Genomic DNA, 14151 nt, shown 5'->3' with positions numbered 1-14151 from the left:
TAATTAGTGGCACGAGGCACATAAGAGCCACTATTGTTATCCCGCGCGTTTTTTCTTCCCATTTTTCATCTTCCACCAGAATTTCGGTGCGCAACTAGTCCCGCAGCTTTGAGAAAACCCTCGCAAACTATATATCAAAACGTGCGGCTCGATCGGGAATGGTGTGCTATGACTTTTATAGCTCTTTCATCAATAATTCGCAAAGCTATACGCAAAAAAACTGCGATGAATTTCCCATAAGAAATGAATGGGAAATTTCCTCAAATTTCAGCCTTTTTCAATTGTCCGCTGCTTCGCCATACTTTCTCCTAGAGACTTCATTCAAACTTTAAAACGTAGATAATTTTGTCGGGTCGAAAGGAACCTCAGCACATTTTTTGATATCTCTTATGGTTTTCGAGCTATGACCATCTGAAGACCATAAAGGTTTTCAAAAAATGCTCAGAATTTCTCCCCCTAGAGTGGATGACATCATGAGTTAGAGTGAGACAGCCGGTGAGAAATCGCCTGAAATTTTCTTCTAAAATTGCCATTAAATCCAAACGGTGAATAGGAGACTCATAATTTTTGGATCTTTTTGTAGACAAACCTTTCTTCTCTCGTCAAAGTTCAATTTTAAAGGTTTAGCCCCCACCAAATTTAAATAAAGAGGGATCTTGCACCAGCTGCCCTTCTCTGCTGCTCCATTTAAACCCATACAATCTCCTGTTTTCTGAGTCGCAGCCTGCCAGAGTGTGTCTTTTTAAATCGACCATTTAGCAATTTTTCTAAAGAATATCTGGACATAAAACACATGTGTATTTGGCCCAGACTTGTCCGCATCTCACAGTGTAATCGGTTTTTTGATAGCAGTTACGGTTTTGTCACAATCACAAGTTGTTCTGAAGAAACCGACAGCCAAAAAGTAGCTGTTCAGGAACAGGTAAAAAGTGGGAGAGATAGAGAGGTAATTATTATCAGCAGGTGGGGCAGAACTTACACATGCACACACATACATATTCAGACACACATATATCAGACACATCTCCATGTAGGAACTGGTTGGGCTGCTTGTTCAAAATACTTGGGACAATTTGATAAATGTGTAGTTCAAGCAGACACACACACAAACAGACGAAGACACACACATAGGCAGTCACACACAATGACAGATACATACACACACACACAGTCACACACAAATACAGTTAAATACACACAGACAGCCTCATATACATAGACAGGCACAACGCCGTTAGCTCTATTAGCGCCGTTAGCATTAGCGCCGTTAGCTCTGCTAGCTCTATTAGAAATGTTAGCACCATTAGCTCTGTTAGCACCGTTAACTCTGTTAGCGTTAGCGCCGTTAGCTGTTACCTCATTAGTGTTAGCTCTGTTAGCTCCGTTAGCATTAGCTCCATTAGCTCTGCTAGCATTAGCGCCGTTAGCTCTGTTAGTAAAAGGAAACTTTGGATGATAACAGAGATTGTTCATTTCCATTAAATTCATTCATGTTTATTGATTCAGTTAATAAGACCAGCAGCCCCCTCGTGCCATTGTCAAAATTTCGGCGGCCGGAATTGTCTAGTATTTAGGTTAAGATCTCCCCTCCCTCCAGTCCACAAACACTCCATCCATCAGTGCTGCTCTGGACAAATTATCGTATGCTGTAGAGGTGTGTGCTGAGACATTTGGCAGTTCACAGGTTTGTTTTATTTGATTTAAAATCTTCAGGGAGTTTCTGAGAATGAAGTTATGACCAAGTAATTTGTAAGAAGGCTGTGCTCTGGAAGAGAGCAGCACTGGGAGAGAGGTTTCTGAGACTGACATTGATTTGATTTTTAATCAGAGTGGGGAGACAGGAGACTGTGACCAGGGGGACCCCACTGCCAGAAAGTGAGGCCAAGGCCACCCGTTTACATTCTTCTGTAAATGGGCTTTAGAGATGCTAGGGGCTTTATGTGGGCAGACAAACCGGAGGATAGCTAAAAAAGTTGTTTAAAGAAAGACAATGTTAAACGGGTTTTGGAAAAGGTACAAGAACCTTGGAAGTGCAACCATACTTAAATTATTGATTTGGCCAGTCAATGAGAGGGGAAGCAAATTTCCTGATGTTTACTTTAAATCCTTCTACCATATCTAAGAAATTTAATTCCAGTAAAAGTTTGGTGGTTGAGGGAATGTTGAGTCCAATGCAGGTAAAGTGGGTGTAATTTAAATGGCAGAGATTTCAAGATCACAGAGCTCAGATTATTTATCAGAGGCATGAATTCTCTTTTATTGCACTTTTTTTTTTTTTACAGCCTGACAGTTTACTAAATGATTTAATATGGTTGAGGAAGTTGGGAACTGAAAGTACTGGATCAGATAAACAAATCAATAAATCATCTGCATATATATTCACAACACTTTCAACATTGCCAGATTTTACAGCAGAGACACACTGAGTAACTCCTGACTCCTTATCGCAGGAGGAGGGGAGGGGAGAAAGGGGATCGTCCTGCCTTATGACACGACGCAGATCAAAACGCTGGGATTTGTCTGTATTAGTGACAATTGAAGATACTGGATCAGAATTAATCATTTTGACCCAAATCATTTCTGTGTCTAAAACATATAAGGCCCTTCAAATGGGCGTTGAGAGAAAAGATGGCAGCTTGAGTGTCCTCTTCATAAACTGATTATAGTGTATTTAAAAGCAGACAGATGAATTCTTTTGGTTTACTCCCTTCTTCTTGCCGACAATCTTAATATTGTTATGTTGTGACTGACCCTGGAGGCTGGGGAAAGCCTTTTCCAAGCAGCTCATGTGGTTCTCGTGCTCCAGCACATGCTCTTCCAGAGATTCCACCTTCTCCAGAAGTCCCTTTTGCCACAAATGTGGCCAGGTAAGTGTTTGCAGTTTATAGCATAATCAACATAACATTTACGGATTATAGGCAAAGATGTACAGTATTGTTTCCCAATGTTTATATGTGTTCTGTGTCTTCTTTATATTTGGAAACTAGACTGTACTTAACATGGTTTATGCCCAGGTTATAGCCTATATAAAATAAAGAAATTATCTCTTTTGCAGTTATCCTTACGACTCTGCATTATTTTACCTGCCCTCTGTGTATAGTTAACATAGTGCTTTTTAGCCTTTTGAATGTCTTTAAAGAAGCAATATGGGCAAAACATGCAGTTGCAGTCCCAAAAAAGGGATTACAGCAACTACCTTGTGATTGAAAGGTTTTCTCTGCCTTCAGAATGACTTGATTTCATTCATGAGGGATATATTTAACAGATCATAGCTCACCCAAACCTTTATACCTGTTGCAATACAAACAGTAACATCAGGTTTCCAATTGCCAAAAAATGAAACAAGCATTGTCTACCTTGCCACTGAAGGGTTATTCATGCCTCAAAAAGACTCAATTTTATTCATGACATCGTGACAGTTGCATCAGCACCATGGACAGCACTACACAGCATGCAGCTCAGGGGACATTTTATTCTACTCTCACGTATCAATTACTCGATATATCTAATCTAATGTGATTGTAGCCTACTGAGGACACTTTGGTGGGCTCAGGATGGGCCTAATAAAGCTGCCGCCAGCCTTTCCAGATGAAGGGACCCAGATTATTCTCAGTAAAATGTCCTTCCTCTGTCTTGCATTTTTTGGTCAGGTCATTCTCAAAAGCAAGTTGAATTCAATGAGTTTTCTGTGGTGTGATGTGCTTCTCCAGTGCTCATGAACACATTTTTCAAAGTGGAAAAAGAGGTCTCAGCAGTTTACTGTAAACTTAAATCTGATGTCACCTTTCACAGAGCACTCAAGCCAGGGTTGGAAAGCTATCCAGGAGTACTTGTCTGTGTTTTTGCACCCAGAGGTCATCTGGAATTGGCTTGAAATGGCTTTGTTAAGAGACATCACTAATGTATATGACTCAGCAAGTGGGCATATACAATGTTTTGTCTCAATTCAGTTAGTGAGTCAGAATGGGTGGTGCTTTTTTATAGTGGATTTAAACCCAAAGCAACAGGCAAGGTGTGCAGAATAAGTTACATAAGTTATGACCATCTAGCCAGGTTCAAAGAGCCCATGTGACATGGAAAACTCAAGAATCCTCGCTAACCCGTAAATCTTGTTCAGTAGTACGCCCCGCTGGGAGGGCCGAATTCCTTGATGGGCCTGCCCGTAACCTCGGGTCTGGTTGTCTGTTTTTTGGTGCTTGGGAAGTAGCGTACAATGGATTTATTAGAGGTTTTTCTTCGAAAACAGCTGCAAGGTTGTAAACCTGCTTGATGAGAGAAGTGGGTGAACCAAAACAGTAGTAAGTTACAAGCTGCTAACCAAAATAATGAGCTGAAAGGTTTCACCATTCACACGGCTTCCCCTTGTTGCTGTCATCTCTAACTTTGAGATGTTCTAAAAGCCTCCACAAGGATTTCACACATCTAACTGATAAAATAGGACTGATCTAAAAATAAATAATAAAACCAGTAAACTGTATTGACTGTATGGCTCTGTAAAATTGCACAGCAGACCAAACTTTGAAATAATCATGCCAAGAAACATGTCAGTCGTCTGGTCATTCAAATGTAGGGAATTTTTAATCATCCAACAATGGATTTCCAGCAAACACTTTCGAGTTATAAAGGCTGGGAGGAAAAGGATAGTAATTCATCTTTTGTCAAGCCAGGAAGTTAATATCTTTTGCTGACTCAGTACATATCAACACTGTAACTTTAAATAGTCTGAGTCTTAAAGTTATTTGAGGCTTGTCCTTAAATAACTGCTGTGCACCTTTTCGGCCACTAGAAGGCAAAACATGCAGACAAGTTTTGCTGGCACTGAGGAAAATTCTGCTTATTCATTATTACTCTTTGGTTTCATATTCAGTTGTATGATTTAGTTATATGCTCTATCTTAGGACTGTGTATTTTGGGTATTTTACTTGATTTTCCTTGTGATAATTGTATCATTTCTCTCTGTCCATTACAGTAATATATATATATATATATATATATATATATATGTATGATTTCATGGTTTGTAGCAATCATATCAAATTTAGATTCATGCCACAGTTATTTTTTCTTGGGGAAGCCATTATAAGAACAATAGAACAAAGAGAAAGTGCTGTGTTTCTAGATTTCTTTATGTTTTATAGTTATCATGATGGCAATGTACCTCAGAAGTGGTATGAAAGATCAGTTAAAGAGAAACTCCACACTTGCTCTTGCATGGAGAGAAAGCATCTGTGTGCTGACCTCTGCGGGATGAAAGGCCGACGTCTGTCGGACCTCCAACCACCCTCATGATCAAAGTGTCAGCTGTTGTCCCATAGTCACCGGCAGTTTTCAGGTGCACAGGTGGATACGGCATGGACAGATGTGTCTCAGCGGTCAACAGCTGTAAGGTATAACAAATCATCTCAGTCCAAAAAGCATTTCCTCTAGCTTGCTTCCCTGAAAACAAGCACATGCATTTTCATTGATTAATTGATTTCTACGCACTTAAGAAACCACAAGAAGCAAGCACAAAACCACAAGCAGAAAAAGGAAAGATCATCACCACTTTGACGACATGTATGTTCAATTTAGAACACCCCCCTCCAAAAAAAAAAAAAAAACCAAAAAAATCAACAATCACACACAAGCAAATTAAGACATACATTCAGCAAGCAGCAGTGGCAGACAGAAAAATTGTTCTGCGTAATTTAATAATTTGCAAAGTAACTAAATAAATAAATAACCTAAGAGTTCTGATACATCAGTCAGCACTGACAAACAATTTTCCCAAAGTAAGAAAATAAGTTTGCTTGTAAAGCAGAGCTCTGAAAAATCAGCTGCTGTTGACTTTGTGAATGTCAGTAAATAAAATGATGACGGCAAGCTTGTGCAGATTCGCGTGGTAAAGTCCAGATTTGTGTGACTGTGATCAATGAAGCTCTCATTTTAAACCAACACTGTCTTCTGTTTTGTTTTCCCCACTGATCTGTTTTCTCATATTATTTAAAGCAACAGTGTTTAACACCGTCAAGATTGAAATGATGTGGAATGTTATGCTGTCCGTGAAAAATTAATTAACAAGTGGCAACGTTTTAAATAATGGCTACACAGTAACATAAGTCAGTTAATCAATTGATCTTATACACTTCACAGAGGAACATTAGTCTTTGTGAGCAAGATATTACTACTGTAAAACTGCATATAAACATTTAAACTGAAACAACATCCACATGTCTCAAACTCATACTCGTATACACAGTATGGAGGGACTGTGGTAGATTTTGAATTGGATGGATTATCCATGTGTGAAAGCTCCTCTTTACACTTGCATTCACAAGGAGAAACAGTTGCATTGAAAATCACATCTGAGCAATTTCTGTCAGCAGGTTCATTTTTCAACCTTTTCCCTTATTGGTCAAGCGTGCTGAGATAATGCTACTGGGGGAGGGGTCTGACTGTGTGTGGCACGTATCCATGAGGAGGGGGGATGGGTTAAGGCTGTGAAATGTGGACGAATCCGAAGGGGTCGGTGTGACAGAGAGAGGCACACACGTAAAAAAGAGAAAGCGAATAGAGTAGAAGAGCAGAGAAGTCAGAGGAGGGGGAGGAGGAGGAGGGAAACAGACTTGTTTGTGGACTACTGTGTGACAGAGGAGGCACCTCTTAAATCCCTCAAGGAAATCTGGACTTGATCTTTATGGTTGCTGAACTTGAGAATAAACTTAACAAAAGGGACAAAGAATAAGGAGAAGAAATGAAGGACTTTGTGGAGTCAGTAGAACTAGGGGTCTCTCAGCGGAAAGGAGTTAACGCAGCTCGACCCAGAGTATGGCTAAAGAGTGAATTTGTTCGCGTGGGACTTGCTGAATCCCTCAGCACATATGTCATGATGGTAAGGAAGGATCCATTACAAAGCATGTCTAAAGTGCTACATGCTTTCACAGCATGTGTCGTAATATTGTGCAACTTTAAACTGCCAAAAATCTTACATCTCTTATACCCATCACCCTGGTGACAGATTTCACATTTCTAAGCTCTTCGTTCTGTTTTGAACATGGTGGCATGCTTATCTGTAACATCCAGATGCCACTAATTATTAATGTTGTGCTCTTGACCCCGATAACGTACCCTCTCCACCAAATACACACACACGCACAAGTGTGTTTGTCACATGGCAGAGGTCACGAGTGGGGATTGGCGGATTCAAGTGCGTGAACCAGGAAATCTAGTGTTACCAGAGGAATGGTCAGGCAGTGGGCCACATGGACAGGGTTGAAAAAGTCACATGTTTTCTGTCAGCTGTTATAATAAATCCTTTATTTAGAACCCTCGAAGAAATGCATACACACAGGCACGGCGAGGACATGGCATGGAAATAAGCATGTGAGCACACACATGCAGGCAGTTGCATTTTTGTATAAAGACTTAAACTTGCTGCGCTTGTACTTGGGAAACCAGACCTACTGTTAACCTAAATACACACAAGGTTTGAGGGAGAAACCACATGTTTCCTGTTTCCTGAATGAAAGGCTGCAGCTCATCAGTCTCAGCTTTCCTTTACTGGGACAAAAGTCTCTTTCACTGAGTCAAGTTAGTTAAATGAAAGACAGAACATGCTTCAGTTCAGCTTCTTTTACACTTGTAGACACTGCATCCATGGATACTGTCAAAATAAAATTATATTTATATATAATTCAAAAAATTTATAGACAAAACAGTCATTCTGTGCTTACGCTCTGGCTGTCTGACGGCACGCTGCCTTAATTAGCACAACTCAGTCCTGAATGCCCATCGTTTTTTTTCTTTGCTAGTTTACAAGTGCTGTTTGCTGGAATGTTTCCTCTAAATGAGGCTGTCTGGAAGTCTCCCCATGTAATTTGCCTTTCTTTAATAATCGCCTGTGCCTGTGCACGATTGTGCTTCCCCCTGTGTCCAGGTGTTTGGCCTGGGGTCTGTGGCCCAGGTCGTGACAGGACAGGGAGCATTCGGACAGTACCTCAGCATCAACCTGGGTTTTGGACTGGGTGTTGCTATGGGGGTTCATATTGGAGGGAAGGTCTCAGGTATGCAAGCTGACCCCTGTAAAGCCGTATCATCAAGAGTCCTTGAAAGTCATTACAAACCCCTACCGCCTGACACGTATTTCTGATGCTTTATTTCTCTGTCAGGCGCTCATATGAATGCAGCAGTGTCACTCACAATGTGCCTGTTTAGCCGCCTTGCATGGAAGATGCTGCCTCTGTATGTTTTTGCGCAGCTATTGGGATCATTTCTGGCAGCGGGGACAATTTATGCTGTCTATTATGGTAAGGGCACACCACATGTTCAAACACACTGGGCACTGAATACCTGTATTATTACAGAATCTATACACTTACTTCTCCTTTCCCATATATCATTGCTGTATTTCTATTGAAAGTCGTATATCTAAGAGTATCTGTCTTTTCAATGTTGTCACCACATGCAGAGGCCATATTTGACTATTGTGGAGGCAACCTGACAGTAACTGGGCCAAAGGCCACAGCTGGTATCTTCGCCACCTATCCTGCACCGTACCTCTCCCTGCTGGGTGGATTTGTTGACCAGGTAGCCATGAAACCGCATTAAATGAGGCAAACTTTGAACTGCTGTCATCTGACACATCGTGCACGAACCATTTTCTTTGTTATCTTGACATGTGCATCTGTGTAACGTCTGTGTGCCAGGTGTTGGGCACAGCTATGCTGCTGCTGTGTCTGATGGCCCTGTCCGACCAGAAGAACAAACCGGCCGCAGCGGGCAGCGAGCCTGTCGCAGTGGGTCTGCTGGTGCTGCTCATTGGCATTTCCCTGGGCAGCAACAGCGGCTATGCCATCAACCCCACCAGAGACATCGCACCCAGGGTCTTCACTGCCATTGCGGGCTGGGGGGCTGAAGTTTTCTGGTATACGCAGGAAGGATATAGTGGCTTTTAGGGGATGATTTGCTGCTGCCACATGTCACCTTAACTAGGGGTCACTTGAAGGCAAAACATCTCTGTCAATTATTAAATGACTCGTGTAATTTTCTCCAAACACATTAAGAGGGTGTTACTGGTTGTTCCTGACAATGTGAAATAGAAAAATGCTTGATTTAAATATTTAGGAAAATAAATAGTTAACTTATCTTTATATATTTCTACTATGTGTTTTTTGATCCACCCCTCCAAATCATTTACAATTTTTTGTCTTTCTCTGTGCAGGTCTGGAAATGGGTGGTGGTGGGTGCCTCTAATCGCCGCCCCCACTGGAGGAGTTTTGGGTGCAGGGCTCTACAAGGCCTTGGTGGAAATGCACCACCCTCCCCTCTCTGAACAGGGTGAGGGGCTGGTGGAGGAGGAGACTGCCCCTCTGGGGAAACAAGAAAACATCTGTTCTAATGTATGTGTCTGAGAACCCCCAACTATAGAGTGTGTCCCTTGCGGTGGATCTCTGCATGCAGCTGAAACATTCCATGATGATGAAGGGTTAAAAGACAGACCAAAAAGAAACTGCTCCAATGGGGGACAGACGACTCTCACAAAAAGAGAGACCGACTAAAACTGAAAATCTGTTGAGTCTGTTTTGTGTTAATTTTATCTTCAACCTAATTTACTCAACTCCAGTCTCTGTGCTCATGAATGACTTAAACACATATAAAATAGACATTATAGATATTCTGAACCATGATGCTGACATCTATGGCTTATTGCTCCTATCCATACTAGCTATACTAAGGACATTAAAACCAGAGGGAGATGATTTTATGTATGGAAGATGGGAAAAAAAAAAACACACACTCACTGGCTTCTACTTCATGTGTCTATTATTGAGGCAACAGCAGCTGATATAAACTTGGAAGACACTAAAATATCATTCATTAGAATAATCAACAGAGACCACTTACATGAGCTTGGAAACTACAGTGTGTACAGAGAAAAGTAAACAGCCCCCTATACATTGCACTTAGATAAACATGCATCTTTTTGAGAATAAAATAGGAACAGGAGTGGCTCCTCACTGCTCTGCGGGGCCATAGCGATAATATACATGTTCATCTTTCCAACAATCCAGTGCTCAGCAGCCTAAAGCCAGAAGATGTAACTGTTTCTTCATTATCTATGTGGGATCTTCAAAGTACTTGAAAAGACATTTAGGATTAAATAGACATTTAATCCTAAATGTCTATTAGGGCCCAATCCCAATGTCCACACTCACTGACTCATGGACTCTGAGGTGAGTCCACGAGGGCTTAGGGCTGTCCCACTGTCAAATCATCAAGTGCATGAGGGCTCTCTCGCAGACATTTTGAGCCCTTTATGCACACTTGCTGAAAGTCCGCATTTCTGCAGACAGCCTGAGTGAATTACGCACAGTTCATCGCGTTAAAAAAGAAAGATGAACATATTTGTCACTACGATAACCCAGATGATGCTGCTCTTGAATGTCTGATTAATTTCATTTAAAATTTCCTAAATCCCCCTTTTAAGATCTCAGGTTTCCCCTAGAACTGATTTCTCCACTTAAATCATTGTTTATTCAACAACAAAAAAGTAATAACCTTTGAAACATTAAGGAACATTTTTTTCCTGAAACCTCTGACTGAATATGTTGATATTGGTGTATATGTGTACTCTGTTGTGTTCATTTCATGTTCTGCAAACGTCTTTGTGACATTTCAATTTGATGTGTATGTGCTGCTATTGTTTATCTGTATGTTTGTACATTATTCTTGTTTTAATTAAAATAAATCAAAGGTAAACAAACATGGAAGGAGCCACTACAAGAAAAAGGAAGTTTACAGAAATCAAATCATCAACCAAATCATGCAGTCGGAGCCTCAAGTTCCTTTGGCATGAGTAAATAAGTAAAAAACATAAACTAAAAAAGGTCCCAAACCCACAAGGTAACTTGATATGTTGGAAGGTGTTGTGCCATTCCTACTTATACCATTTTGCAGCCTCTCACACTCAAGCAGTTGAGTGTGAGAGGCTGATCTCAACCAAGTCTGTTTAGGTTCAGGCCTTAAGGCCTTGGAGGGGCATTGGGATTGGGCCTAAGTCTGCTCAGCACTATACTTTTAGCATTAAAGAGCTCTAAATAAACAAAGCTAAGAACGTTATTGTCAAAATGCTGTAATATAACCTCCTCGCATCAGTTCATTGATGGATCATCAGAGCAGATGTCATTAGGCAAAAATCACTACTCATTTTTTTTGCTTGTGAAGATTACAGAGGAACACAACATCAGTGAGGCACGACAGTGATGCAATGGCCAGTGAAGAACTTGCATTACTGAAGCAAAGCTTCATTCTTTATTGGCGGTCTTTGATAATGCAACACAGACCATTTCACGGTTCACATTTGCATGCACCCCGAAGGACTGAAACACTTGATACTGAAGCTCTGAGGCAGCTGTCAAGCAGATACAGCACTTTCCACTGCTGCTCAGTATCATGGCATGGTGGGTCATGTGATCAGTTTCTCTCTGTGGAACCATGTGATCATTTCATGTTGAGTTTCAAGTTGAAGATACAAGTCTTCAGTCATAAAACTGAAATCATTTACCCATTTTTGCAAAATCTTGTATATGTTATTGTTGTGGGATACATTCAAAATTGAAACCAAGCCTTGTGGCAATAATCTAAACTGATGCAGTGAGTATTAGTGCGCCCTTGTTGGTTACAACAGTGGTGTCATTTTTTACAACGTGTCAGTATTATTTCTGCTATGTCAGCAGCACATGATCATCTTTTCTGACTTGGCTGCTTTGAATTATTTTTAACACTAGGTGTCACTAGTGAACACTGTGTTAAATGAGGCTTCCAGTAATGAATCTATTGGTGATGCAATTGGCTGGAAAGTCTCAGTGCTGCTTCAGAAAGCCTCATTTCTCCATCACTAACACTAAGCAGTGAAAGGTAAACAAAAATGAGTAGCAGGATTATCACAATAGTGTGACAAGACCTAGTGTTTTCAAATGTATGAAAGACCAACCACATGTTTTGTAATGACCTAAGCCAGGTTGTTGGGTGGGTTTTGGGAGGGGGGGTTGCTCTAACAACATGAGACCTCTAAAATTAAACAAGGTTAGAAACAACTGTTTAGATCAGAAAGACCACTATTGCCTTGTGTTGAGCCGAGGACACCCCTGGTTATATATCCATTTAGACATGCAGTATTCCAACCTTAGTTTGGGTCAACATGCTCTTGTGGAGCACAGAGCTGCTCCATCCAGGGTCAGTCCAAGCCAATGACTGAATAGCACACTGCTTCTCTAAGCCATGTTTGTTGTATAGACAGGAGAGTTGGTTGAAATGTTTTCCTTAGATGGGAAGGTTCTCACCGCTTTGCCCCAATGTGTTTTCCTGTGCTGCTTTGGTTCTTGATAGTGCTTCCTAAGCTGCACTGTGTCGACTGCTTCTTCTTGGGGACGGGTGCCTTGGCTTTACCTTTAAAGGCCTTTGCAGGATCCAGCTTGTTGAGATGGGAATCTCCAGCATGATCAGCCAAGCTGAGCTCACTGCTGAAAGTCAGTGGCTGGTACAGCGATGCCCACTGCTGTAGAGGGAAAAGGAGGTAGATAGTTTAGAATACTGTTTATGGTTATGTAGATGTAAATAAAAAAACCCCAACAATAATAAAGTCCATTAGAAACTGCGTGTAACTGCAGGGACACAACAAAGAAGTTGCAAAATGCCATTTAAAACACAATGCATGGTCTTACAATGAGAGATTAGAGACTTTGCTACCTTGGCCTGGGGGCTGGGGCCATATGGGGTGAAGGCATACTGCCACTCAGGCAGACCCAGGTGGGTGATCATCAGTCGGTAGTAGGAGGTGAAGGTTGCAGTCAGAAAATGCCAGCACAGTGAGCGGTCAAGGAACCAAATTTCACTCTGCTGGGCTACAACACCTGTAAAATACAAAGACCAGCAACTAAATGAAACACACCATATTTCAACATTGGCATGTAATATATTTGTGGATTTTACCTTTAGTTTAACATTGTTTAGAGAAATCATAAAAGGCGCAATTTTCGAATACAAATAGGACACCTGGGATGCAGTTTTTGTAGACTAGGCACACTTTGCCGTTCCCACCACAGGAATCCAGCTCGAAGATGCGGCTCCGCGAATCAAAATGGGGTGCAGCAGGAGCATGCCCCATCCCTGCCAGATAGCAGTGATGAATCGTGAATAAATATTTACTTTCCAATCAACATTTCATTCATTAGCCTGCTTTCTGCACAGCTGAGCGCACAAACAGACTTAAGCGAACTTGACACGCTGTAATTGTTGAGTAAAGCCCACACGAGGCTCTGACAGGTTAGGTTTACCGCTTTGCGTGCTGTTCTCCTCCCACTCCAGGTCAGCCAGTGAGGGTGCATTGGGTAGCGAGAATAATGATACTGGTTGGAGCAGTGGGCACAGCCTGGCCACACTGTTAATCATCATGCATCCTAAGGGAACACACTCATCTGAAAGACACACACACACACACCGTTATGATTTTATCACAGAGCTGAAAAACCTAAAAATAATTGCTAATTATGTGCATTTACGTGTATCATGTAATCTTAATAGTAGCCTTTAATTTGAGTAAATTAAGACTTCTGTGAGAATGGTATCATTACAGGCAGAACTACAGGGGTCACCTACTGTCTAGTTTAACGCTCCAGGTAAGTGTAAATCCATCGGTTGTCAGATAGAAATCTCGCAGATCCTCTGGCAGAATACAAGTGTTTTTCTGAGGAAGAAATAGAGCAGGTTCGTATGACAACAATGTAAAACCAGACCACATTTTGTGTCTTTGGGGTGTGAAATGTTTCACCTGTTCCCACGACAGCAGGCTCCTCTTCTCTGCAGGCTCCCTCTCTACAAAACGCACATCGACCACACCAGGCATGTTCTCTGGCACGACAGGGACAAATTCATAAGATATATTAGCAGCCCATAAAGACATCAGTCTGTTTGCTAGCTCGCTAGTTTCAAAGCAAAAGCGATGATACACACCGAGTATTCGAGTAATACCAAGTGTCAGTCTCTCAGCAATGCCTTTAAATGCTAAGCTTTCTTTTATCTCTTCCATTAGGAAAACTGCAATCACAAATTTGTACAAAACCCTTGAAGCATCCTTTGCAGGTGTCTGTCCCGAATCGTTCACCTCTTTCCAGA

At 41.3% G+C, this 14151-nt stretch overlaps 2 protein-coding genes across 2 annotated transcripts; one reads left to right on the top strand and one right to left on the bottom strand.

The window, feature by feature from the left end:
* Window positions 1–6600: 6600 nt before the first annotated feature.
* Window positions 6601–10890, top strand: aqp7 (aquaporin 7). Its single transcript, XM_041947916.1, has 6 exons — window positions 6601–6871; window positions 7916–8042; window positions 8148–8285; window positions 8447–8565; window positions 8685–8902; window positions 9200–10890. Exons 1-6 carry the CDS (start codon window positions 6734–6736, stop codon window positions 9387–9389), a joined length of 930 nt encoding a protein of 309 aa, XP_041803850.1. The 5' UTR covers window positions 6601–6733; the 3' UTR covers window positions 9390–10890.
* Window positions 9811–14115, bottom strand: tpgs2 (tubulin polyglutamylase complex subunit 2). Its single transcript, XM_041947927.1, has 7 exons — window positions 13990–14115; window positions 13808–13887; window positions 13636–13723; window positions 13314–13454; window positions 13033–13146; window positions 12727–12890; window positions 9811–12535 (listed from the first exon to the last, which is right to left on the bottom strand). Exons 1-7 carry the CDS (start codon window positions 14063–14065, stop codon window positions 12317–12319), a joined length of 882 nt encoding a protein of 293 aa, XP_041803861.1. The 5' UTR covers window positions 14066–14115; the 3' UTR covers window positions 9811–12316.
* Between the last annotated feature and the right edge of the window lie 36 nt (window positions 14116–14151).

Source organism: Chelmon rostratus, chromosome 2, assembly GCF_017976325.1.
Source record: "Chelmon rostratus isolate fCheRos1 chromosome 2, fCheRos1.pri, whole genome shotgun sequence".
Taxonomy (NCBI): domain Eukaryota; kingdom Metazoa; phylum Chordata; class Actinopteri; order Chaetodontiformes; family Chaetodontidae; genus Chelmon; species Chelmon rostratus.
This window is presented reverse-complemented; position numbering and strand designations above follow the sequence as displayed.